This window comes from Epinephelus fuscoguttatus, linkage group LG19 (assembly GCF_011397635.1).
Source record: "Epinephelus fuscoguttatus linkage group LG19, E.fuscoguttatus.final_Chr_v1".
NCBI lineage: Eukaryota > Metazoa > Chordata > Actinopteri > Perciformes > Serranidae > Epinephelus > Epinephelus fuscoguttatus.
The window spans coordinates 28392406-28420293 of NC_064770.1; the positions used below are offsets into that span (position 1 = coordinate 28392406).

General features: G+C 41.2%; 1 protein-coding gene across 20 annotated transcripts in view; it reads left to right on the top strand.

Annotated features, from left to right (window-relative positions):
- Window positions 1–27888, top strand: part of cacna1aa (calcium channel, voltage-dependent, P/Q type, alpha 1A subunit, a) — a 96600-nt gene that overhangs the window by 37998 nt on the left and 30714 nt on the right. For 13 of the 20 annotated variants that reach the window (XM_049562339.1, XM_049562349.1, XM_049562353.1 and 10 more), the window contains exons 7-32: window positions 407–510; window positions 730–845; window positions 1333–1377; window positions 1497–1580; window positions 2026–2232; window positions 2949–3061; window positions 3297–3409; window positions 3509–3640; window positions 3814–3886; window positions 4192–4309; window positions 4829–4896; window positions 5068–5174; window positions 9708–9758; window positions 11658–11823; window positions 12072–12703; window positions 12902–13251; window positions 13339–13474; window positions 13560–13689; window positions 14078–14137; window positions 14293–14399; window positions 22033–22132; window positions 23170–23330; window positions 23440–23580; window positions 23675–23876; window positions 24524–24688; window positions 25152–25262. In XM_049562339.1, coding sequence (XP_049418296.1) covers window positions 407–510; window positions 730–845; window positions 1333–1377; window positions 1497–1580; window positions 2026–2232; window positions 2949–3061; window positions 3297–3409; window positions 3509–3640; window positions 3814–3886; window positions 4192–4309; window positions 4829–4896; window positions 5068–5174; window positions 9708–9758; window positions 11658–11823; window positions 12072–12703; window positions 12902–13251; window positions 13339–13474; window positions 13560–13689; window positions 14078–14137; window positions 14293–14399; window positions 22033–22132; window positions 23170–23330; window positions 23440–23580; window positions 23675–23876; window positions 24524–24688; window positions 25152–25262 — 3792 coding nt within the window. The remainder of the gene's footprint in view (window positions 1–406; window positions 511–729; window positions 846–1332; window positions 1378–1496; window positions 1581–2025; window positions 2233–2948; window positions 3062–3296; window positions 3410–3508; window positions 3641–3813; window positions 3887–4191; window positions 4310–4828; window positions 4897–5067; window positions 5175–9707; window positions 9759–11657; window positions 11824–12071; window positions 12704–12901; window positions 13252–13338; window positions 13475–13559; window positions 13690–14077; window positions 14138–14292; window positions 14400–22032; window positions 22133–23169; window positions 23331–23439; window positions 23581–23674; window positions 23877–24523; window positions 24689–25151; window positions 25263–27888) is intronic. The other 7 variants (XM_049562351.1, XM_049562357.1, XM_049562358.1 and 4 more) reach the window with 3 other exon arrangements.

Here is a 27888-nt window from a genome sequence, read left to right on the forward strand (position 1 = left end):
AGAAATAAAAAACCTTAGCAAGTATATTATAAAGAAAAGCAGGCGCTGCCAGTGCCACATCAACTGTTCCTGTTACGCTTTGTTTAAAATGAGGGAAAGATCTGAAGATGCATCGTTAAAGACCGAAGTTAGCGCCCTGCAGATATTTAGTGTCATGGACAAATATCTTTTCTTGTGAAATGTGACTGGAAACACTGGTGTTTTCACAGGTTTTTAAACTGTTGGGAAAATTTCCTCACCATGGCATCCCAAGTTCTGGAGTCGCAAGAATGTCTTTTACCTTAATCGATCAAATCATTGGTCATCATGAGTTGTGGCAAATTTCCCAGAGCAAAACATCAATTACTCTGTCTGATGTCTTTGTGTGTGTGTGTGTGCGTGTGTGTATGTGTGTGTGTGTTTCCAGAGCAACGATGCCTCAGGGAGTGCATGGAACTGGATGTACTTCATTCCCCTCATCATCATTGGCTCCTTCTTCATGCTCAACCTGGTGCTGGGTGTGTTGTCAGGGTAAGTGTGTGTGATTCTGTTTCTATTTGTGAGAAGCTGCGTCTGACAAAGATAGTGTAAAAGGCTGTTTATTCATAATTTACATCCCATATACTGTACATTAACAGTTTAAATTGATGTTTGAATTTTATCACATGTATGTCACAATGAAAATGCAAAGCACCTGCATTAAAAGTGTCTACATGTGGCGTGTGTGTGCATATGTGTGTGTGTCTGCAGGGAGTTTGCCAAAGAGAGAGAGCGTGTGGAAAACAGGAGTGAGTTCTTGAAGCTCAGAAGACAACAGCAGATTGAGCGGGAACTCAATGGTTATCTGGAATGGATCTGCAAAGCTGGTATGTTTTCAAAAATCAGTCACAATCAAACAATCACGAAGCTTCAATTAACAGGCAAGTTTCTGGGGAGGTATAGTTAAATATATTTAAACCTTGTGGCACACATTAAAGACACTTGTTTGATGCCCAGGTGAAGAAGACCCACTGTTTGTCCCAAGTTCTCTTTATCTGGCTTGTCTTTTTACTCTGACCCATCTACTCAGGGCAGGAAAGATGTAGAGAAGATAAGAGGGTTTGTTGGAAGGAGTGGATGAAGGGGCAGATAGAAAGCACAGACCTTTGATCTTCCTGAAAAGACTATCTACATAAAAACAAGGAAGCTTAAAAAAACAGTGGCAAGCACAGGTGCAGGCCAGAGACCATTTCCAGTTTTAATTAAAATGAGAAATGGCAGTTGATGATGAGAGAAGACTGACAGATATTGTGGAAGTCAAAAAAATACATTTGATGTGGCGATACTGTACTAACATGTTTGTTTGTTTTGTAGAAGAGGTCATCTTGGCGGATGATGAGAATGAAAATGATTATGATGGTATGAATTCACTGTGTTTGTGCATACATAACTGTAATTAAGAAAATTATGGGAATGAATGTAACATATCTGTACTGTTGTATTATAGATTAAACATGCATGCTTTTTTTCCATTACAGGCTCCCGTAGAAGAGCCACAAAGAACCATAAGAGCAAAGCTGAGCTACTAAACCCAGAGGAAGGAGAGGGAGATCTGGCAGTCGGTAAGATACAAGCTCTCTGTCTCACCCTCGCTCACACACACACACACAATCAAAGGCAAACCACAGGTACATACAGATGCTATCTTATCTTGCATATCAGCATTACCTGACCCTCCTCTCCTTCCCTCTCCTCTCCTCTCCTCTGCTGCTCTGCACTTCTCTCCTCATGTTACTTTTTTCCCCTTTCCTTAAACCCCCTCATCTTACGACCTTTCTTTCTCTCACCTGCCCTTGTTACCTCCTTCCTACTTCTCTCCTCCAGCCCCTCTTTCTCGAGCTGTTGAAGCTGTTATTCCTTAATGATATTCACTCGTGTTTATTCCTCATACTTTTCCATATACCACAAGGACATTGGGATCTATATGTTTTTTAAGATGCTAAATAAACCACTGTTCACTTTACTGTTAAGCTAACATTGCAATATTCACCTTGCTTGTCCTTTCAGGCTCACCGTTTGCCCGTGCCAGCTTGAAGAGCTCCAAGCTGGAAGGTTCAAATTTCAAGCGGCGGGAGCGACGACTCCGCTTCTTCATCCGACACGTCGTGAAGTCCCAGGCCTTCTACTGGACCGTACTGTGTCTGGTGGGCCTCAACACGTTGTGTGTGGCTGTAGTGCACTATGACCAGCCAGACCCACTGTCAGATTTTCTATGTGAGTAGGAGGGAGGGGGGGTACATGCGTACTTTGTGCAAGCATGCACAGATTATCTCCACAAATGCACAAATACGCTCATCACAGATTAGTGGAAGGGAGTGGGTGAGCAAATTCTTAAGTAAATGTGACTAAATCCATGAAAGAGCTGACCTAACCAGTTAACACAAGCACATCCGAACACACAATGTCTCCCCCTTGCACAGATTCTTGCTGTTTCTCTCTCTTCTTTTAAATATATATACGCTATATATCCACACACACACACAGACACACACATACAACATGCACAAATAAAAATAATTAAATTAAATTAATTGAAATGGCACACAAAATATAGATAAACCAATTATAAAGACATCAAAATATGGACACAAGAAGATGCATTGAAATAAAAACATTTAAAAAATGTATGTAAGAATCATACCCATGGTTTATACATCACCTAAATGACGTATAACCTAGGCTACAAAACAACACAGTGAGAGAATGAGCTCAGACGAAAAGTATATTTCCTCATTTAGAACAAAAAAAAATGAAGAGTTTGAATGTATTTTGAAAGAAAATTACAGGTTTTGTGACAAATACAAATTACAAAATGCATTTTTGTATTTTAAATGCATACATTAACCACAAAACACTGCCTCTCCTCCTCCTCCTCCTCCTCCTCCTACTCCTCCTCCCTCTCCTATTCTTGTCTACCTCTCCTCATGTAGATTTTGCTGAATTTATCTTCCTGGGGATATTCTTGACGGAGATGATGATAAAGATGTATGGCCTGGGCAGGCAGGCCTACCTCAACTCCTCCTTCAACTGCTTCGACTGCATTGTGAGTCCCACAGCACTTGGTTACCCCAAAGAAACACACACAAAGAAACACACACATAAGCACAGACTCATAAGCAGGTGCAAACACTTACTTCACACCTATCTGCACATGTGAAAACATAACCTTGTACAGAAGACCTTACAAACAAAAATACAGTGATGATCTGCTGGTGTATGCACATTATTTGCTCATTGAATCGAATAATTATACCTGCATATGCTTGTATTTGCATTAGGTGATATGCGGTAGTATATTTGAAGTGCTGTGGTCCATCATCCAGCCGGGCACATCGTTTGGCATCAGTGTGCTCCGAGCTCTCAGGTTATTGAGGATTTTCAAAGTCACCAAGTGAGTCTAATTTATTATCGCTTTCATTGTATTTCTCATATTCAGAAAATGGACATAACATTGCACTCGGTTAAACACGCTCTCTGTCTGTTCTGCCAGGTACTGGGCATCTTTGCGTAACCTCGTCGTCTCTTTGCTCAACTCCATGAAGTCCATCATCAGCTTGCTCTTCCTGCTCTTCCTCTTCATAGTTGTCTTTGCTCTGCTGGGCATGCAGCTCTTCGGGGGACAGTCAGTGTTGTTTCCCTTCACTTTGGCTTCTCTTTAGCCTTCTTTTTTTTTTACAGTTTGCATTTGATATTCTACTAAGAAACTGTCCTTTTTTAATATAGATGCTTCTGTGTTTTGCCCTCACACTTCTCTTCTCCATCTCTCTCATCCATTTGATTTTTTCCCCCTGCTAGGTTTAATTTTGAAAATGGCACTCCTCCGACCAACTTTGATACCTTCCCCGCAGCAATAATGACAGTGTTCCAGGTAAGCAGAGGAGACGATGCAAAAAGGGGGGGGGGGGCAAAATCTAAGGAGGTGGCGGTGGATTAGGACAAAACAGTTTAAGGGCTAAAGAGTCAATAGTTAACAGCATAATTGTGCTAAAGCATATCAATGTGTTTAAGGTGTGTAAGTGTGTGAGGGTGATTGTGTGTTTTGACTATAGCCCATCATATTGTGTATATGTGTTTTTATATCAAAGAATAATTAATCATCGAATAGCTACATGTACTTGGAGTGAATATGGCTTCATCTGACTATTTTAATGTGTGTTTGTTTGTGTGTGTCAGATCCTGACCGGTGAGGATTGGAACATGGTGATGTATGACGGCATCAAGTCTCAGGGCGGAGTCAACAAGGGCATGGCCTTCTCTGTCTTCTTCATTGTGCTCACACTTTTTGGCAACTGTATCCCTTGCAGAGAAGAACACAAAACACACATATATAAAGACACATGGTTATTCTTTAAATTGTAGTCACATTTCTGACTTTAGATAAGAGGTCTTCATGCATCCAAAATGAGAGCCCCGAGCCCTAGTGGACCTGGGACATTCATTCTGAGATTGAAATAGACCAGATCATTTTTTAAAAATCATACCCAATCATCATGATCATACCCAACCTGTTTAAGCTCAAGACCCGATGCATGTCTGAGAGAGTCTCCTGGATCTATTTTATGGCTGTAAACATTTATCATGTTGGATAAAACATACTGTTCTTACCCATCTTATTGTATATAATAATATATAATATATAACCCTGGTAAGGGATCTGTGAGCAGGAAGTTAATAAACATGAGTGGTATGTTGGCTAAGATGTTGCTTTTTATGAGATTTAACAGATCATTTTCCATTGTGTATGTGCATGCTTTATACATTTGTACAAACAAACTCCTACATGCTGGATTTTCTTTAACTCTGTGTTCAGACACACTGCTGAATGTGTTCTTGGCTATCGCTGTGGACAATTTAGCCAACGCACAGGAACTAACCAAGGTACACTACAGTCCAATTGAATCAAAACAGCAGTAGCATTTCTTCTCTGAATGCTAAAAATCTAGAGTTATGCTTCTCCACTCAACAGATTCTTTCAGTTTCCCCCATTTGCAGTATCCCCACCTCATTCATCTCTTGCTTTTGATTTTCTTCCGAATCTCTTCTTTGCAGGATGAGCAGGAGGAAGAGGAGGCTGCCAGTCAGAAGATCGCCCTGCAGAAAGCCAAGGAGGTGGCCGAAGTCAGCCCACTGTCCGCTGCCAACCTCTCCATTGCAGCGTGAGTTTCTCTCTCTATTAGTGTCGCACTCTCGTTTTTGTATCCATTTTAAAACATTTTTCACACCAGGCAGGAATTTCAGGGCGGAACATTTGCACATATCTTTAAAGAAACTCATTCAGCAACTATGAGTCGAGCACTTATGCAACATTCAGCAGCTTGGAGAAAGTGCAGGATGCTGCACTAAGGCAAAGACTTTTTGGAATGAGGCAAATTGTTTATAAACCTCTGTCATGTTGCAAAGTGCTTTCTACATCACAGTTTGTTGACAGTGAGCCTCACACACTTCGGCCCACATCAAAACATTATATTAGAATACAGACCTAAAGCACACATCCACATGTTGCTTAAGTTTGGAAGTAGACTGACATTCTGACTGTCGGACATTCAGAAGTAAATCACCCCTTAAATTACCCTCATCCAAAGTCATTTTCTTTTTCTCTTTTAGTTAAAATGGGACAAACACTTCAGCAATACAACAACAACAACATTTCTTAAAATACTGCCTTTCATAGAATAAAGGATCTTGCAGTTTTTTACATTTATAGGTAGACATGCACAGTTGAAGCCAGGGATGTGGGGATTAACGAGATTTGCTATATCCATGGTTACAGAAGGTCATGGTTTCATAACTGTAAGGAATGTAGAAGCTACCATATCTATGGTGTCCTGATTCCTGCATTGTTGTCCTGCTAAAACAGTCACAAAACACGTGTTCGGGTGCCAGTTTGTGGGAGAGTCGTGCTGCTCACCTATAGCGTTGAGAAGAAGAGCTCTAAAAATATCAGAGGGATCCTTATATCCGCCAAAAAAGCACCTTAAATTGGCAGTGTGAGAGTGTTTTGGATACCTACAAAATTTTGTGTTCGAAGATGGATATCTAATTTGTAAAACATGCCGTCGTAAAGTGACTGCAAAGGGGTCCAGCACTTTGAATATGTTCCAGCATCTTCAAGATAATCAAACATTCCTGTAAACTCGCTGGTAGTCGTTCACAACATGTTACTGAATCTTGTGGGTGTATCGTATGACCAACTGAGGAGGACTGTTTAAGGGGCTGTCATTCTCTATCACTCTGTAGCCTATGTTCTGTATAGCCTATTCCGTTTAACCACTATAAATGATTCTCAAGTAGTCTAAGTAGTGTTTAAAGGTCCAGTGTGAAGGATTTAGTGCATTATCACTTGAAACATCCACATGTTCACTGCCATGTTTCTACTCTACAGAAGCCCAGAACGGTTCTACCTGGGGGCATTCGTGTTTTCACGCCGGTTACCGTAGTTAGAAGCCCATCGCTGTCGAGCAGCATTTCTTATTAGTGTTTTTACTGGTTGAAACCATCACATCTGTTTGTTTTAGAGAGACAGACCTCTGCGGGTAATTTGGCTTGCGATAAAAATCTCCTCAATGTCTGGATCTTAAGTTAGCATAGAAAAAAAGGTCAGCACACATCGGTGAGCGAGCCCCCCATCTCCGACATCCCAAACAGCATCAGAGAAACACTCATATGTTACATAAAAACTGCTTTATTCAGTGTTTTTTACCGATTATGAGCATCTGGTCTGTTTGTTTAAGAGATGAAGAGACCTCTGCAGACAGTTTTGCTCCTTGTAAAAACTTCTTGGGCAGTGAGCCCTGAAGGAATTTTAACCGGGAGAAGTTTCAGCTGGTTGCAATGTGCAGTCCTCACCACTATATGCCACTAAATCCACCCAAATTTTACACACCTTTAAGTAAACATAATAAAAAAAAGCTCACTGTATTAATAATCATTAAAAAACGTGATATTTTGTCTGATAATAATCGTATCGGTAAATTTTGTGACAAACCAAGACATGCATGCACGCTTCTTTCTTCCTCTCTCTCAGCCTCTCCCTCTCCTTCTTCTTTTCATTCCTCTTTCTCTGTCACACTCTTTTGTGCATACTAAAACACACACACACACAAGCCAGTGTTGGATTGATCCGGGCCAGCCCTCCTCTGGTCAGGAGAGTCAGAATCTTTGATCTCTTTTCTCTGTATACACAGGGGTCTTTCCTTTCACTCCTGGTAAAGTTCACACACTCTCACTCACAGAGACACACACGTAGCACTCTGTGGTCTGTCCCTAAAAAAGCACAACGGGGGAGCCCACATCTGCTTCCAAATACCACACACACAACACATACACACAGCTCTGACCTTAGCCGCTTTGATACATCAGCCTCGGCTCACTCTAAATCACACACATATTATCACACACAGATGCAATGAATGCCCGAGAGTTAAACACACATGCTCATAATGTGCTCATCATTTTGTGAATCACGCTGTTTCTGGTTAGTGTGTGTGGTGTGTGTACTGTGCCTCACTGTGCTGTGAGCATTTGTGTCTGTGTATCAGAACATTTTATTTTACCTGGGAGTCTTATTAAAGGGACAGTTCAACCCCAAAATACATACTTTTCCTTTAACCTGTAGTCCGTCTAGATTTTTGGTGTGGGTTGCTGAGTGCTGGAGGTATCGGCCGTAGAAATGTCTGCCTTCTCTCAAATATAATGGAACTAAATAGCACTCAACTTGTGGTGCCTAAAAAGAAATACATTTGGAAAACTCAACAGCAATGTCTGTTTCTAGAAATAATGACTCAGTTACTCAAGATAATCCACAGACCGCATTATAAGCAGTTCCACATCAGAACTATTTTATTTCTACTGACCTACACCCACCAACTGTATCACCACACAGAACAAAGCGTGCATCTACCCATGGACGACAGGCTCGTGCTTGTGATGAAATGCAAACATTAACAACGTTAAGGCAGACATCTGTACGGCCGAAAACACACAAAAACAATCTAGACTGATCAATATTACCACAGGTAAGAGGAAAAATGTGTATTTTTGATATTGGAGGGAACTGCTCTTTTAAGGTTAAGTATTTCTTTGTCAATGCAATGCACTCGTATCTGTGTGTGCGTGTGTGTGTGTGTGTGTGTGTGTGTGTGAGTGTGTGAGAGAGATAGAGTGTGTGTTGGCTAAGTTGAAAAGGCTACATTTGTGTACTGAATCAGCATCCTGCATCTTGCTATGGTTGTTTGCTACCCAGAGAACGGGCCACCTGCACACACTGTATAGAAAATATGACAGGCGTTTCTTAATGTTGCTTGATTCTTTTGAACCTTAAAAGAATCAAAGAGGCTACAGTCGAGTCAGTAGTAGAGTCCTGGATTATATTTTAGTTAACTGTTTTTCTTGAAATAAACTTTGTATCACACCTCTAGCAACGTAGGGCTGCAGTGCGCGTTGCCTCCCACTGTATCAGTGTAAATCCAAATCCCTCATTTCTGTCGAATAAAAACGGAAAGACATTGAAATTCCAATGGAGAAAGTCCTTGTTTTTCCAAGAGGGGATTTTAAACTTTGGGACATCAGTGGAGCATGAAGAATCTCTTAAGAAGATATTCTATGGTAGATTCAGGAAGGAGGCTGCCATGAAAGCTACATAAAACCCATGGAAAACACTTGTAAGGCTACATAACTCTAACGAGTACTCTCGAAATGACAACACAGTGCACCCTTAAATAGCCAGACAATACAGAGTGCAGGACTACAGTGACAATTTAGTGAATCAGTTTTAATCACTTGACTGTTGTGAGTCCAAAAGGCTTGAATGACTTCATAGGGTTTATCATCATCATCAGTATGATGCATTAAGGGTATTTGTGCAGTATTTTTGCAATGTGCATACATATCACAGTGACAAATGCATGTTTGTTAGGGAAGTGAGGAAATACTTTCGTAATTTCAGTTTTGTAGTGTGTCGTCTTAAGATGGACATTAGGTATAAAAGAGGAGGAATTTGACTCATAGTGAAGCAAGAAAATGGTAAATGAGACTTAAAATACAACCACTGAGGAAAAGGAGGGGATGAAATGGAGAATCTGTAGAACAAAAGTGTAATTAACAGGAAAAAGAAAGCTAGAAACAGTTAAATATATATTTGAAATTAAAGATACTGTGTGGGCAGACGAATAGGAACACCTGCGATAATGCTCGGAGTTGAGATAGATATTGTAGGAGAAGCAAAGAGTGATCGGGACAGAACAGCAGCAGTCATGCAAGATAAGTGAGTGATGCAACAGAGATGCAATTTGTGAGATTGCAAAAAAAGGAGGACAGCGAAAAATAAATAGAATTGTTTAAGATTCACTGATGGAACAAACTGCAGAGGTGAGTGTCTGAGTGTGTGTGTGTGAATGTGTGGGTGCATGTGTTTTCTGTGTGTTTGTGTGTGAAGGGTTGCATTCCAAAATGCTCAATCTTTTCGGCAAAAATGTTAACATCTCCTGAGATCTGCTGAGTTTTGCATTGCGAGAATATATTTGACTTGTTTTAGTAGTAATTCCTTTTTTTACAGCAGTGCAAAACAACAGTGGCCATTTGTCAGGGTAGGCTGATTGTTTTTTAAATGGCGGGTGGATAGCCCATTTTGGAATGAAATCCTCCTTCTGTTCTTCCGTGCCATTTCACTCACCAGCTGTTTCCCTCCTCAGCAACAAAGTACACAGTGAGTGTCACAACGCTACCGACCCCTTTCTGGACTGGTATTTATTTATTTGTTTATTCATTTCTGAATCCTTTCTGTTTATTGACTTTACAACCATTCCCTGCTTTCTTCTGTGCTTTAGAAAACCCTCCTTTCCTTGTCCCTTTTGTTCCTAACTTTTTTATGAAGTACATACCTGGCTTTCTCTAGCTGTTATTTGTGTTGGCTTATTTTTAAGAGTACATTTTTTGTTGCCCGCACCTTGCAGTATGCCACTTTACTGTGGTTGAATATTGGCCCTAAGAGAAAAAAAAAGTTGTTCATTGGTAGAAGTTTTAAAGGTTAAAAAAGGTGGTCACTGACAGTTTTTGGGTATTTCTCTATCAAGTAGGTATAAACACTGTAGTTGCTATAACCACAGACAGACATTTACCATCTACCGTAAAACTTCAATTAAAAGCTAAGTCTCTTTTACCAGCAGCTGTAGCTACACATTTTGACAAATAAACACAGGTCTCAGTTGGCGTTGACGTTGCAAAGCAGTTCATTTTTATGGCTCTGCACCGGCCGTAGCCATGACCAGAGGCGTTGTGTTTTCGTGTTGGTTGTCCGCCCATCTGTCCCATTCTCATGAACGTGATGTATCAAGAACATCTTGAGGGAATTTCTTCAGATTTGACACTTAGTCCCCTTGGACTAAAGAATAAATTGACTAGAATGTGGTAGTTAAAGGTCAAGGTCACTGTGACCTTGCACCTGTCTCATTCTCATGAACGCAATATCTCAAGAAAGCCTTTAGGGAGTTTGCTCAAATTTGACACGAACGTAGACTTGGACTGAAGAATAAACTGATTAGAATTTGGTGGTCTAAGGTCGAAGGTCAAGGTCGCTGTGACCTCACAAAAATATTTTTGCCCATTGCTCAAGAAGTCCTATGTAACTATGACAATTAGTGTGCAGAGTCGTACAAATCTGAGACAGTAATTCTAGTTCTTAGGATTTATAAAAGCTATTTACTACCCACTTGAGCTGGTGCTAAGCTGCTTAGATTGCACATCCAAATATAAATGTTTAAACTTTTGTCAAAATGGACATGCTACACATCGATAGCTTCGTTAGATTCTCCACAGTTAAATCACTGACTGCATTTTATGGTAATTCATTCAGATTTACTGGGATGGTAAATAAAAGAGACGAAAAAGTGGTGACTTCCTACCTTTGAAGCGGTTATTATGTCAGAATATGTGTCCATTCCTCAGTTATGTATACTCCAATCCATTGCTTGCTGTCTTCTCACTTTGTTAATCAAACAAAGACCACACTTTAACTGACATTAAAAATATTTTGTCATCTTTCTGTATCGTGTTGTCATGTATGCCTTGCTAACTATAAAATAAAAGTGTCCCCACCTTACTCTGTTTAGGTATAATGTCCATATAGACACCTGTCCTAAATATAGGCCGATTGAGTTCAGGGAAAAAAAAAAAAATCCCTGGGCTATTATTTGAAGTTTTACGGTATTCAGTTAAGCTTGGTTGGGATTTAGGGGTCCATAAATCCTGTCACTGAATTGTATATACTAGTTTGGGTAGGTTAATTATAGATTATTGTAACAAATTATAACCTCGCCTCAGTGTTATCCTCCATTTTGTGTCCCCATATGGTTTACCAAAGTAGATCTGTCCAGCCTTGTGCTTTGGCAAGCTGTGTAGACACCTAGAACTTTGTTTTATTGAGCCGCCTCGCTCTATAGGTCCAGCCAAGTGACCCTTTCAATGTCTGTGGCCCCCAGTGTGTCTTTATGTCCCGGCTATTTTATGTACTTATATTTTTTTGGTGTTGGTTTTTTACATCATTCTCATGTCTTTGTGTGTGTGTATCTTCACAGCAGTACATGTGTTTTAACAGATCTTTAATGCTGTCCATCCCCTCCTCCCTTTCCACCTTCATTTTACAGTAAGGAGCAGCAGAAGAACCATAAGGGAATAAACAAGTCAGTGTGGGAACAACGCACCAAAGAGCTGAGGAGGCAGACTCTGGTGTCCAGCCGCGAGGCCCTTTATAATGAGCTGGACCCTGACGAACGCTGGAAGGCAAGGACAGGGAGGGAGGAGCAAAACAATGTAAAGGACAAGGCAACAAAGCCCCTAGACTTGTGCTATCAGTGTACACAAGTGACGGCTATGATAATGATGACGACATATGTTAACATGTTGCTTAGCTGGTGTTTATATATGTATAGTTTAGTATTTGTTAATGGTAGATTAAAAGGCTTGTGAATTATAACTTGATATTGTAACTCCTCTTTGTTCCCTCTGTATCTTCAATCTCTCCATCTTTGCTTCCCCTCTATCCTCTCTTCTCCTCGCAGGTGAATTACTCACGTCATATCCGCCCAGACATGAAGACCCACCTGGATCGACCATTGGTGGTTGACCCCCATGAAAACCGCAACAACAACACCAACAAGACCACCGCAAACAACTCAGACCTCTGCTTCAGCCAGCACCATCCAGCTGATGAGCTCCACAGACAAACCCGCCTACATGAACACGGTGGCCAAGTAGGAGGGGGCGGCGGAGGAGGCTCGGGTCCAGCCAAGCCTCCTTTGGAGCGGGGCGAGTCCACAGAGAGCAGGCGGAGTCGTAAAGGAGAGCACCACCACCACACCTCTCATGTCCGATTGGATGCTACAGTGATTCCCGGGCCGGGCTCGGAGGAGAGGCCATCCAGGCGCCATCATCACATCCGGAGTGGCAGCCGAGGAGGAGGACAGTCAGAACACAGGAAGCCCAGGTCACATCGAAAAACTGCTGAGGACGGTGAGGATGGCGGGGGAGGAAGTGGAAAGACAGGAAGACATAAGAGCAGAGGGGTTGACGGAAGTGGAGAAGGAGGAGAGCAGGAGGGAGCTGTTGATGGCAATGAGAGGAGGCCAAGAAGAAGTCGCCATGGCAACCAAACAGAGGGCGAGGGAAAGAGGATGTGCCAGCACAGAAGGAAGTATGTCCATTGCACGCAGCTGTAAATATGATGCAGTTATCAATTCACTGATTTGTCTGTCTTCTGATCCCAAAAGTTTATCCTCATTATTTCTCTCCTCTTCTCTATCTGTGCCCCTGTCATGCCTTTTTCTGGGTATCATCTCTGCCTTTCGCTTTCTTTTTTCTTCACCAATCGCTTCTTCTAACTCTTCTCTAGGGAATGCAGTGTCCCTAACCTCTCTACCACACGGCCCATTCAAAAGACCCTCTCCAGGCAGGACAGCCAGTACAGTGAGGATATGGACAACCTTATGAACACCAAACTGGTGTCTGGCTCTACCCCACCCGGCGATGCTCACCCTAACCCAGTTGCCAACCACACTATGGCCCCTGTCTTTGGATCTGCCCTCCATCTTGCTAACAGTGGCACTCATGGGAGTTTGGTCACATTAGATAGCTACGGGAGTATCGCACATCACCGTACCAACAGTGTCATCAGGCTGCCCCACCCTGACTACACAGCTGTAGACATGCCAATTTTTCCATCCACCAATGCCATACTGCAAGGTAAGGGCAGAATGAGTCTGTGTTGTGTGTCTTCTATTATCTTATCTCCTCTTTAACACTTCAAGAACAAACTTTTATTTTCTTTAGTCAATAAAAATGCCAATACGGAGCCTCTGCCAGCAAAGGAGGATAAGGATGATGATGATGATGAGAAGGGAGGGGAAGGAGGACCCAGGCCCATGCCTCCCTTCAGCTCCATGTTCATCCTGTCCACAACCAACCCGTAAGTGCTGAAACCCACACACTATATGAAAGCAGACTGCGTAAACTTAATGCAAGAAAATAAAAATGTCTTCATCTGCTCCAAGGTTTCGCCGGGCGTGTCACTACGTCTGCACCCTGCGTTATTTTGAGATGTGTATCCTGCTGGTCATTGCCATGAGCAGCATTGCCTTGGCTGCTGAAGATCCTGTCTGGCCCGAATCCCCTCGCAACAATGTAAGACAGTCAACATAAATTTATACACCAATGCTTTTGTTGCGTGAAATATTATGTGCATATTCTTATGTTGTTATTGTTACAATGCATATTGCTTTTGTGTCCATTGAATATGCTGGTTGCTTTTTTTTCTTTGTAGTAGCACTCCAGCCCTCTACATGAGGGGAGTTGGAAAATTGGAAAATAAAATAAATCGAGCACTTAAAGCTCCTCCGATTTTAAAATGTTTCAAACTTATCCAGAGGGAAACTCAAGTACTGCTTCTCCCACATGGACTAAACATGATATGGATTGTATTTTTGTATTTGTGTATTTGTATCCAACCTATCACTCTTTTCCATTGTTGCTAGATGCAGCAGCAAATAATTTCCTCTTTCTCTTTATGCAGGTCCTACGCTATTTCGACTACGTCTTCACAGGAGTATTCACATTTGAGATGCTGATAAAGGTAAGGCGATGTTTGAAATCAATAATCAATAGCTTCCTCCTGAAGAACTGAGAACTCCAGCCCAAATGAGGATCAAGCACTTTTTATTGCACACTGAAGCTGAACTGCACATCCATACAAACATGTCATAATCTGGTTCTCTCTTCCTCCTTCAGATGGTGGATTTGGGGCTGGTCTTGCACCAGGGTTCTTATTTCCGGGACTTGTGGAACATCCTTGACTTTATAGTGGTTAGTGGTGCTCTGGTGGCCTTCGCCTTCACGTAAGTCTCCCACCTGCCTCCCGCTGTCCTCCTCTCTCCCCTTCTTGCTTCTCCTTGTCTCCTGCCTTTCTACTGCCTCACTGGCACCTTGGAGTACAGCCTCCTCTGTTCTGCTTGATTCACCCATGGCTCAATTCAGGCTCTCTCTGCCTCTTCTTTCTCTTTCTCTCACTTCTGTTCTTTCATACTGTCTCACACATCTTTCTCAGTCTCTCGCCATTTCAATATTATCTTCTCTCCTGTCCCCTCCTCTATTAGACTTGTTCTCACTCATGCTTACAAATGGCCAATCTTTTACAGTTGGCTATTTTTTCTGCCTTTTCTCTCTCAGTCAACTTTGCTCCTATAGTCCTGCCATTTCTAAGCCCCTCCACCAACCCCCCTACGCCCCAACATGTAGTAAAATTAGTATCCCAGCATCCCCTTCCTATCCAGCTCTTCCTCCCCCTGTGAGAGGTGAGGACCACCTTTTGCACCTGTAACCCTTTAGTGCCCAGGGCGTTCTAGAGCTAAAGGCCCCATGCAAAGCCTGGCCAGGTCATGCTGAGCTGGCTCTCAAAAATCTCCACGCCCTTCTCCACAGCAAAGCAGGTACTTTAAACCCTCCTCAATCTGCATGACTGTGTGGATAAAATACAGTTAAATTTGCATAACTGGGTTAAGTTAGGGCTTAGTTTATGAGCACTGTGCTGGGCACAAAGCATGAATTGTGAGTTTTGGGATTTGCTGTCATGCTTCTGCATGGGTGGGGAGAATATAAAGTGAAGCAGACCCTCAGGACTGCAGTGAGCGTTAAATGTAATGTGATATTGCTGTAGTTCTAAGACATACCATACAATAAGTTCACAGGGGCAATGCTGTAACCCCGGACACAAATACTCACGAGTCATCTGCAGGAGTATAAGGTTGTGCTTGATACTCTTTCATGACTTAAAAAAATCTAGTTTATATTTTCAGGAAACAACAAAGTCTGTGCACACATGCCCAAAAAATGTTTAGTTTTTGTGGTCTTGTGTGAGGGTTAAGAGTTATTATTGTAGATGTAGTAGACACAGGAAGCATCTTCACATGGAGACCAAGATGCTCTGGCCTGTGGACATTGCTTTTTCTATGAGGGAAAAGAAAAGGTGAGAATTACTTACTGGTTACGTTGAACCTGCCACGTGTTCACTGCACAAGTAAGTGACCATTTGAAACTCCCTCAAATGTATGCATTGGTGATGCAGGGCTGAAAACACTAAATGTTAATTTTAATGGCTTCAGAAAATTGGCGTTGCTATACGTCAAATCTTTTTGCTCCTTCGCCATTCATATCATATGGCGCCAAGCCCTCTCTTGTGTTGAATACTACAGTTGCTGGATTAAGATGAAAGAGGTTGTTCCATCCATTTAATTTTCCAGCCATAATAAAATAGCAATATATATCAAATTAACTGATCAAATGCAGTTCAGTACAGTGGCCCTTCATTAGATTTAGTTTCTAAGGGCATGACGCAGTGTCAGGAAAGAAGCTTCACAAAAAGAGGCTTTATTGCTGGACTTTTGTGTTGGATTGTATCAGGTTGGACAGGTGTAACTGGTAAAATGAGAGCTAATTGTACAGTACAGCTGCACTGATGAAATAGAGAGGCAAAGTACCGCCCCTCCCTGTGTCTCTCATGTGACCTTAATTCAGAAAAATGTGCACAGTGGTCAACAGCGAGAGAGAAATAATTTTTGATCCCATTTGAATTGTGCTATAAATTACACATATGGTATTTGACAATTTAAAGGTAGTTTTACAAGTCAAAAAAGTCACAGTTTGTCTTAGGTCTCTTTACTTCTTAATGAACTACATTTCTTGTCTCACATGATATATATGTCACCAACACCAGCTAGCTGTCTAGCTAGATTACTTAGGTATGTTACACGCACAAAGTTATGGTAATCTGATTTGTTTTATGCAGCAGTTCCTGGTCTTTGTATCATCTGGGAAGCAAAAGAACAAGCAAGACTTGAGCACGAAACACACAGGCATCGTAGCTTCAGCCAGAGAGAAAACTATGACATCACTTTCATTCTGCTTCATTTTGTGTAGTAAATCCAATAGCAACATTTCACGATTTTGTGCTTCAACACTGCGAGTTTCTTGCCTCACAAAATCATCTTTTAAATCGACAAACGTGTAATTTATGGCGCAGTTCAAACGGATCAAAAAATTTGTTTTTTCCCCATTGTACTGTACATATTTTTACGCAATAAGGTCTTATTGTGGTCCCCTGGAAGCGAATGACTTTGCCTCTATGTAGTTTTCTTCAGTAATAGATCAGACTTGGAGGAGTATGAACAGAAAGTTATTACTGGGATGATAAATGACCGTATATGTCCTAGATTTGACTTTCTCAAGGCCGCGTGACCGTTTCCACAAATCCAACTCTTATCAAATTTCAGTGGAAGCGAACTTATATCAAACTGAGGCTAACTTTCATAGACTCATTCATAGACTCAGTTGATGAGGATGGTCTTCATCCATACAAACACAAGACCTCCATATCCATGTATATCAAAATGTAAATGCCTAAGTGACATAAACAATTGAATGCATGCTACATAATGCATTTGATAAACTATGCTTGGTACCGCCTTAACTCTTGTTAACTTGATGTCTTTGAGACATAAGCTGATGGGAAGTGTACCAAGTGTAAACCAAAGAGAGCCCCTCCACTTTGCATTTCCCGGCATGATATTCTCTACCATTGTCTACCATTCTTCCCTCCTGTTAATTAATGTGATTGAAGTTTGGTCCAAATCACTTAGCCTTAAAATCACCTTAAATCTGTGGAAGCTAAATGGCAGTGAAGCCTTCAGTTGTTCATTAGAGACAAAAAGGACTTGAGCAAAATACCTAACTGTCCCTACTTATAGTTATCTCCCCTTATCTCCAAAGAGCAAAAGAGGCTTTGCTCTTTGTCCATCCCTTCACCACCTCATTCACCATTCATAGCAGCACCTGACATCTCTCTTACTTTACCCCTCTTTTCCTACTGACCTAGAAATAAATATCACACAACAGAGTTCTTACAGGTCAAATATGACAAAGAAAAGATGCTACAAACATATGAAGTTGGAATAATGCATCTTTTAATCTCACTCTCACCATTCGTCATTACAGAGTTACTATGAATTCTTAAAGTCAGTGTTACATCTCTCCACTGTGTATTTAGGGAAACAAACCTGCCTTTACACTGTAGTTTATGACCAGCAGTATCCAGTAGCTGGAAGGAAAGTATACCATTGCATAATTATACTATCATTATTTTTACTGTATTTTTACTGCTTTTTGTGATCATAGTTACAGTTACATGGATCAAAAACTTAGAATTACTCTTATACAAATGCAGTTAAAAGAATTTGCCTATTGTAAACAAGTAGTCTGTTTACAGTGTTCATTTTGGGTCTTTTCATGCACAATTTAAAACTATAGTAATTCCATATTATTTTATTTTTACCTTACTCCCGTGATGCTGGCCTTGCGGTAACTCGTCTGCTTCCAGTTGGCTATGTGAGGCTGGTGCTGCACGCAAACTCAAATCACGACGGGAAAAAGAAAGGCATCTTCTCTCGATGAAAAACGTAGTCTTCTTGAAGCTTTTGGCTGCTAGTCATCGAGACAGGAAACGAACGCACACGGGGAAAGCACCTGTGGTTTATATTATTGTCATAAATATGTAGAAATATCAATTAGATGATGATCTGCATGAGAAACAATGAAAAAGAAAAAAATGGTTGAAATCTTCTGCTTATAGTGATCACTATAAGCGTCTTCTACTGTATACTGTTACATGTCCAATGGCTGCATTGCACTATGGTAAGACTAATGTCAATAGATGAACAAATATCGCGCCACTTCTCTGGTGGAGGTTCTCTATTGATGTTTTTGTAGCATCAGTGAAAGATTCCAGCTTTATTATTCTGCATCCTATATCAACACAGTCTCACATTGTCTTTGTTTTGCAGCTGATCTGTGGGAATACAAAGTCCACACTCTGAATGAAGATCTGAATGTGTCTTTAGCTGAAGCTAGGGTCATAAAGTAGCGTGTGCTTGAGAGAGACAAAAATGTTGAGATCTGTTCTCTTTATTACAAAGAAAGTTTGAACAATTACTACTCCTCTGCTCGGTAGTAGAACGGTAGTGACTGCAGGCCAGCGTGAACATGAGAAATAGCTTGTCCTGTAAAGAAAATATGAACGTGGCAGGTGCTCCAGGGTTCTAGTGATGGTGCCTCATCTATAAGACTGGCTTTTACAGTCTTTCTCTCTGAATCATTTTTGTGTTCACTAACTCTCTCCCCCCCCTATTTCTAGTTGTGTGGTTCTGTCTGTGTCTCTGTTTGTGTTTATTTATCTGTGTGCTTCTGTCCTTAACTTTATGTCCTGTAACCTGTTTCTGTCACATATTTACATGTGGGTCTTTATCTTCTTTCTCTGTGACAAAGTCTGTACTTCTCGGGGAAATGTTAACTGTGAACTAATAAATAGATGCATGTAGAGACAATGAAGCAGCTATTGAAAGCGATTTCGACATTTACAATTTTTTATACAGGCAAGGCTGGTAGATACTGTATTTTCACATAAGGACAAACTCAAAACAATCAATTACGCCAGTTGAAGCAATAAAGTCTGATTTAACTATGATAGGGGTTAACAACACTAATGGCTGATGGAGAGATCCGAACCAGTCAGAACAGACTCATACACATCCAGATAGTGCCTTAATTCAATTGGTGGAAAATCAAACAGCACTCCAGAAAGGCTCAGCAGTCTCAATAGAGATGTTTATCGCTCCTTTAATCCAATTAGTCTGGTCTGAGGGCTGCTGGTGTCTTGGACCGCTTGTGCTGCTGTCCTGCACATTTCTGCAGCCAGACTGAGCTTTATGACCAGACAGGCTCCCGGCACATGCAGACATACTTGGTAACTGAGCGAGTTTGGCGAGCTTAAATGTATACCTTGACATTTTGAGATTTTTTTTCACCAGGCAATGCTTGTTCTAGTTGGCAGTATGTGCTCAAAATGAGTTCATATGTGGGCACGTTGATGCATTTCTTGCAGTCCTCGTTAACAGTATTTTAAGCTCTGCCATACAGTATAACTCATGAGGTAGAAATAGTCATAATAGTAGTAATAGTCGCTCCCAGAAGCAGTATCTGGTCAGTAAACCCATCACTCATGAAATGTTAGAGATACAGGCGTAGTTAGGTGCTATGTTTTAGTCACACATTTTGTCTCATTTTCAGTGTGCGTCTTTATGTTAATGTGTGTTAGATTTGTTAACAGTAGTCTATGGCTGGGAGGGTTGATCTAACAAAAAGCAGGCTTTGTGTTCTCTTTCTCTCTCTCTCTCTCTCTATCTCTCTCTCTCTCTCTGTGTCTCTCATATGGATGTTTTCCCTCGAAATCCCTACTTTCTCTGTGTCCCATTCTGTTTCTTTCTCCCACCCTTTGTCTCTTTCTCTTTGTCTCGCTGTCTCTCACCCCTCTCTCATCTCTCCGTTCGGACCAGCAGCAGCGGCGGCGGGTAAAGTTCTCTGTCTTTTTCCTCCTCATTTTCTCCCTCTGCACTCTCAGCGCCCGTTCTTCTGATCACACATCTCTTTCCTTTCCATCCATCACAGTTGACTTCTGTACTTGTCTGTTTTTCCCTGTTTTTCCATTGTTCACCATGGAACAGCTCTGACTCAAACACAACTAAACCTCAAGCTTACCTGCATCAGGTCGTCAGCTGAATCACTCAGATAACATTTGAAAAATATATAAAATAAAAGCACCAGGAAGTGCATCAAAAAACAAACAAAAAACCCACTGCAGAAGCGAGTAGTGGTTCACGTACAGGGATACATACACCAGCAATTACAGCACACACCCATACACACGTGTGCTCGCTCACTTGCACACACAGAGTCTACACGCACACGACCACCAGCAGACGACCATCTGGTTTAACAGCTGTAAGACACAGGCAGCTGTACACACAGCTGCCTTCTCGCCTAAGGACCACTGTTGCTGACTTTTGACCTTACAGCAATCCTTCACTCACAGAATGATCATTTGTATATTAATTACTCATTGTGTGTTACATTGACTTCATGAAGGAAACTTTGATTTTCTTGTATGCCTTCACAGTGAACAAAGAATTCAAACAAACAAATTTTTGATGAATTGAATTAAAAAGGGGGCTGCGCTGACCAACGCGTTGGTTTTTTCAGTTTTTTTTTTTTACAAATTTGACGTAACATGAGGCGAGTGACGGATACACAAATGATCATTTTGTGGATCAAGTGTTCCTTAATTTATTTCACCCTGATTTTCAGATGGATAAGTAAGAAATCAGGGTTAAGAAATAAAAGACTCAGGGCAGGGAGTGAAAGCTACCGTAATTCTTGCCATGATGCTAGTTATCCGGTTATCTAAGTAAACAGGTTATTATTTTTCTGTTTTGCCCCTTTTTAGCATAAAGATTTTTACTTTTGTTTGATATAAAAGTGCATATTCAGCGAGGTAACTGGGAGGCTCACATACGGACTTAGATTTGCGAGTTCTTAGCTTTGTGAAGTATCCACTGCGACTGAAGAAAAGGTTTTTTTCCACACGTGTACGGAGAAAGAAAAAAGTGCTTAAAATAAAGAGGTTTGGCTTAGCATTTCACTCAAGAAATGCTCGCTAAAATATCTTTGTCTTTGCCAAAATGGCCCACAAGACAAGATTCCATGCTGTTTGAACAATGCTGTGAAACCTGCTTATCCTAGTTGTAGTTTAGACTTGATATGAATGAACTGGTTGAGTCACCAAAAGAGAGAGTTTGGCTGTTCATTTTCACGACCATTGCAAATTGTGACTTATGTTTTTAAGTTTAAAGAGTTTTATCTTGATAGCTTTACAATGTGAAGGCTTTGTAGGCTCTCATCATGTTATCAGGAGGGTATTTTTCTGTAAGTTGCTGCTCTAACATGGCTCCCGTTAGTCAGCTGCTAACATGGCTCTCAAACTCTCTCTGTAAATGTTTCTGTGTAGACTAGAGTTCTCCATCACTTAACCTGCTGCTGAAAGACGAAATATTGCAGCATGGGAAGCAAGGTTTCAATGCAGCATGAATATACTTCACCATTAGCTGGGCATGTGCAAGGCGAGGCATTCGCCGTCTTTGTAAAGCATTGAAATACGTTGCAAAGTATCAAACAAGTGTAGCCACTAGTTAGCATTCAGACAGGAATGACACCAGTTGTTCCCATAGCATGTACTGTAGTTGTAAAATACCACCTAACTCTAGCATGTAGCTACAATGCTAACCTCACACGTAGAGATAAGCGTAATATGATAGCAATGCTGCATGTGTTGCTATGTATTTAACCCAGACGCAGTTACTCATTTTGAGTTAACTCGGACACAAACACCATCAAGGAATGGCTGCCCGCTGCCATTTTGGAATCGAGAGGACTAAGCCTGTCGCATCCACCTGAACCTGCTGACTCTTTTTATTTGTGTGTATGTGTGTGTGTGTGTGTGTGTGTGTGTGTGTGTACTCTTGTGTGAATGTATATATCTGTGCCTGTGTGTTGGTGTGTGTGTGTGTGCATGTGTGTGTTCGAATACAGGGGGAGCAGTAAGGGAAAAGACATCAGCACTATCAAGTCTCTGAGGGTACTGAGAGTGTTACGACCTCTGAAGACTATTAAACGTCTGCCCAAACTCAAGGTATGTTTACGCAGGAAATGTCTGACCTCTGATTATATTTACCTTTACTTTTTTGACATCATGGGGACATCTAAATAAAACGAGGCTCAGCATTCGTTGTAATTCATTGCTGTACATGATATATCTGACACACACTGACAGTGATACAGACACTGCATCTCATGGTTAGTTCACACTGAATGTGAAGCAAATTTTTGTGTCACGTTACTCACAAAATAAAATTGTGAAAAAAATTAAAAATAAAATAAAAATTGAGTGTTTTTTGGAGTATTTCACAACTGGACAATATTCGCCTTTGACAGCTGTGCTAATGGTTGTGCCAACTACTTGAGGAAGTCAGCTAAAGGCTAACTTTGTTTGCTGTAAAGTAAAGTCGATAGCTGGGATCAAGTGATGTAAACATGGAGAGTCTGTACCCTGAGCAAGCGTGAACCAAGCTGGCAACACTCTATTATTTTACTGTTCAACTCAGCATCACAAATACATATTTCCAGAACCAACCATGTAGTCCTATGGCTTCACTCACTAATCTTCCAGCCCACTCCTTTTTTGTTCTGTCATTGTACTGTACTGACAGTGAGTGGAAGAGAGGTGACTAAAGACGGTGGCAATAAGTCCGTCCTCCATTTCTGACTCTCAGTAATGTCAGGAGAATCTCAACTACATCTCAAGGCTGATAGGTTTGCGCTATTCATTATGTCTCATGAATAGCGCAAATTTTGCATCTTCTCATCATTTGCATCACATCATTCATCATTCGTGTTGCCACGTGCAAATTTTCGTCTATTTACATTGACTTGTATCTGATGCTGTCATGTAAAACGCTTGCTTCGCATTCAGTGTGAACACATCATTAAATATTTTCAAGTAGTTCAATCTGCTACCAGACAGCAGTACAAATATGGCCAAAATGTACCATCTTTAGCATCCAATGCCAAAATCCAAGTCCAAAACACACAAATAATTTCACTCCAGTGTATTTCTTTCATAGAGTAACCACTGTGTCTCCATCTGTTGTTCTCTTTCTTCATCCTTAGGCTGTGTTTGACTGTGTGGTGAACTCCCTGAAGAATGTGCTCAACATCTTGATCGTCTACTTACTCTTCATGTTCATCTTTGCTGTGGTGGCCGTGCAGCTCTTCAAGGGACGCTTCTTTTACTGCACTGATGAATCCAAAGAGTTTGAGCGTGATTGCAGGTCAGGAAATACCCAGCTGTATTCACCCTGAGTCGTGAAAATGTGCCGTTTACCTTCTAAATAAAAACCTCTACCCTTTATTGTGCTGATGATGTGATGTGTATTTCAGGGGCGAGTATCTGGTGTATGAACGTGATACCGAAGTGAAGGCGCAGAAGCGGGAGTGGAAGAAATACGATTTCCACTACGACAACGTGGCTTGGGCCCTCCTCACCCTCTTCACCGTGTCAACTGGAGAGGGGTGGCCGCAGTGAGTATACGTGAACATGCACGGTTACATGATGCAGCACACACGCTTTCTGACAACCTTTAACTATCCATCGATCCCTTCTCTTACCGTGCAGGGTGCTGAAGCATTCAGTGGATGCGACCTATGAGAACCAGGGCCCGAGCCCGGGGTACCGGATGGAGATGTCCATCTTTTACGTGGTGTACTTCGTGGTCTTCCCCTTCTTCTTCGTCAACATTTTCGTGGCTCTCATCATCATCACCTTCCAGGAGCAAGGAGACAAGATGATGGAGGACTACAGTTTAGAAAAGAACGAGGTGAGGAAGGATTAAGGAAGTGAATGAAGATAAAGGCAATGAGTATTGGGAAGGTGACATGAAGGGTGGGAGAGGGACGATTGGAACTACTTGGCAGAGAAGGAGGTGCTATGAAGAGGAAACTTATCAGCCCATTAAATGGCCCTTATATGTAGTTTTAAGCCTCATGTGTTAGGAGGGGCCTTCCACATCTACTATTAGGTTCAGCTGCTGTTATCATCCCATTAAATTGTGGTTTGCATATCCAACATCATGAAATGGTTGCAGTTTCATTCATTTTCACTTTGGTGAGGTTTTGTTTTCACACAGGACACAAACTCCATCCTCCTGGGTAAAAGTCCTGTGTTTGTTTGATCCAGCCATATCTCTTCACTTCTTTCGGCCTGCTGCAAACTTTTCAGGCTTTTTATACTACACCACCTGACTTCCTCATTTGTTCGAGTCATAATTATTATAGCCACGAGAGGTCACCACCCAATAATAATCATAAACAGCCATTTCAAGGCCTAATAACGGCCTTCTGAACCTAATAGCAAGTGTGGCAGGCCTCTTAATGGTCATTTAATGGCCTTATACAGCGGAACCGGCTGAGGGAACACAGCGCATTATATTGGGATGAGAAAAATCTTTTTGTTTGTTCTTTGCAGAGAGCCTGTATAGATTTTGCCATCAATGCCAGGCCTCTGACACGCCACATGCCTCAGAACAAGCTGAGCTTCCAGTACCGTATGTGGGAGTTTGTGGTGTCGCCGCCATTTGAGTATACTATCATGGCAATGATCGCGCTCAACACAGTTGTGCTGATGATGAAGGTAAACGTCCACTTGCTCCAACCAGTCATGCACACATTAACATAAACACACCAGCAAAATAACATTAACTATGACTGAGTTTGTGACGTTAACATCTGTCTCTCTCTTTGTACCTTTATCTCTTGCTGTCTTGATCTCAGTTACAAAACATAAAACACTCACTTGGACTTACTCAGATGTTGCTGTGTACACTATTTCCTGTTATAAAAACTGTAATGACTCCATTGGGTGAGCTGAACTGTGTGTCTCTTTATATGTTTTTATACTCGCCCTCCTTTTTGTCCCTGGCGGTGTGTGTTTGTGTGTTTGTGGTTGTATGTGTGTCCGCATCCTCATCTGTGTGTATGGCAATCCATCCTCTTGTATTTGTACACTGCTTTGTGGGTATGAATGTGTGCGCTGCCTGTGTGTACACATGTGTGTGTGTGTGTGTGTGTGTGTGTGTGTGTGTGTTTGTTTATAGTATGACGGAGCTTCTGATACCTATGAAGCTGTGTTAGCCAACCTGAACATAGTGTTTACCTCCCTCTTCTCCATGGAGTGTGTACTCAAGATCATCGCCTTTGGAGCACTGGTGAGTCTATGTGTGTGTGTGGGTTTGTGTGTGGTGAGGATGTTCTGCTCTACTGTATCTTTGTAGAGAGTGCTGAAAATCTTTTGTCGTTATTATTACATGATGTCACAGTATTATTATTGCTTACCAGGCCAGTTTACAACAGTGCGATGACAGACAAAAGGAGGGGCCAATGGCTGAGATTCATCCAGCAAACATTTTTAACATTTTATTTTTAAAAAATGACAACCGATGACAGCAAGTCATGCATGTCTAATAATTCTGTTTAAAACTCGTCTTTTTGCACAGTTGCAGATAAGTATTAGGCCACATTAATATTATTAGTATTATATTATTTGTAGGATTAGATTCTAGTGGTGGCTGTGGAGGATTGTTTACAATTCGTGTGATCCAAACATCCAAACATGTCCAAAAGTCAAAACTTATTAAAAAGAGATAGATATAATTATTTCCAAAATTCAAAACACATTTTATATTAATGAAGAATTCTGCTTCAGTCCATATTTTCTGGAGTTCAGCCTTTCAAAAACAACATTTTCACTGCGTCAAAAAACTGTTTGCACATCTGTTTCCCACACATAGAGAGGGACACACACACCTGTATTAATGGGACAGTCCAACGACGTCATAAATTACATTAGGGATATCCCAATCTGATCTCAAAGACTGGTATCGGAACCAATCAAGCCTTTTTAAATGATCAGGATTGGCTATATTGAGCTTTATAGAGCCCAATCCAGTCCTTTGTTTAAAGTCAGCTGTCAAGTGTTTTCACCTGCGAAGCTTCCATGCACAGCTACATGGGTTGCAGCTGTCGTCAACTCTCCACCTCTCCACTGTCTGTCTCTCCTCCACTCCGCTGCTCATGTGTGTGTAAGTGGGCTCAGCTCCACCAAATGCAAAACACAATATGTCATAAACGACAGCAAAACATATGAGACTTTTTGTTAATATTGTCTGCCAAAGTTATGAGCACTCGTTTCATTTCAGCTCAGTGTGAGAGTATCTTACATTTTGCTGTCATGTGGTGCATGGTGTTTCACCGCACTGCTCAGAGACACAGTCAGCTGTGTTGAGCCTCACTCACCAAGCTACTGCAAGTAGAATAAAAACCCATGACAAAAAAGCCAAAAACAGTAACTTATTGATGTGCCCTAATCTGCATAAAAGATGATGATGAAAATAAGCACTCAACGGAATACAGTTCATTCAGGTAGGCTAACTCAAACACTGGAAAATGTTCTCTTAAAGGGACAGAGCAATCCCTTCAAGACAGTGATGAGGCCAAAAGATTAAAGAGAGGGTTTGTTATTTATATTTTGTTAATTTGAAGAAAAAACACTAAGGAACAGCTTGAATGCAGTAGGATTTATTTATTAATGCATTGCGGAGTTATTCAATTGTCAAGCTTGATTTTAATAATTTACATTGTGCAACTGTATTTACATAGGAAAATAAAAGTATTGGATCGGGACATCCCTCACTGACATTTATATAACCACAACAAACAAAAATATATTTTGGCTCTAATATTATTACAGTACAAAGAGTAACTCATTTAATCTGAAAAATCTCTTTATTAAAATTGAGGATTTTGTTTAAAGATTTAGTAGAAGCTTCAGATGTTAAAAAAAACATTCTGTACAGCCCCAACTAAAAGAAAGTATTTAAAGCGACTCCAGATAACCAAAACAACAGGCTTAAAGACACTAAGTTGTACAACACAATGGATTCAGCAAATAAATGCCACCTCGCTTCATGTCATCGAGGTCTTCATTACAGTCCATCCATTATTTAGTCACACTGGGACACATTGTCTGTCGGGCATTATTGCTCACATAGTTAAGGAGAAACTGTGGGGAAGAGATGAGCTGTTAAAGGTAAAAGCAAAGATGCAAACTGCCACAAGTCAGCAGTAATGTATGCAGTTGCTGGAGCTGCAGAGGAAAGGTAGGGAGGCAGATGAGGAAGAAATTGATATAAGATGGTTTGGGGATATATTTTGGGAGGAGATACAGGACAGAGGGATAACAGTGCTACAGTAATTAGAGGAACGAGAGTGAGTGACAGATAGGCGGTAAAAAAAAAAAAGAAGCCAAGATTACAGAGAGGGTGGAGATTAAACAGGATAGGATTTGAATCTGGGAGAGCGCACTCAAACACACAGCATGCATAATAATACACACAAATAACAGCGGGCCTCAGAGACGTCCGTGTGTGTGTGTTTGTCAAGGTGGTTTATTTTAATAGCCGCCTCCCTTGCTCCCTCCATGTCCCTCCACTTGTCTAATGCACAGTTTGGCTGCAGGCAACATGTAGGAGAGCAAAAGAGGCAGACCTTGCTCATCACAGTTCTTCACTGTGCCTCTTCCTTTTTGAGATGCTCTACTTTTAAAGGGAAAATTGTAAAAATGTGTAATTATGTATATCTGTGGATGAATGTGTTTGCGCAGATGGAGGGAATTACACATAGGAGAAGGATGCGATACCCCTTTTACGAGCATATTTGAAACTAGACAGAATTAAGTCTGACTTTGTGTCAGTTTAGTTTATGATGTACAGCGATATTACAGTATGTGATGTTTGATGGCCGGTGTAGTGTTCTGATGCAGTACAAGTTGTCCCT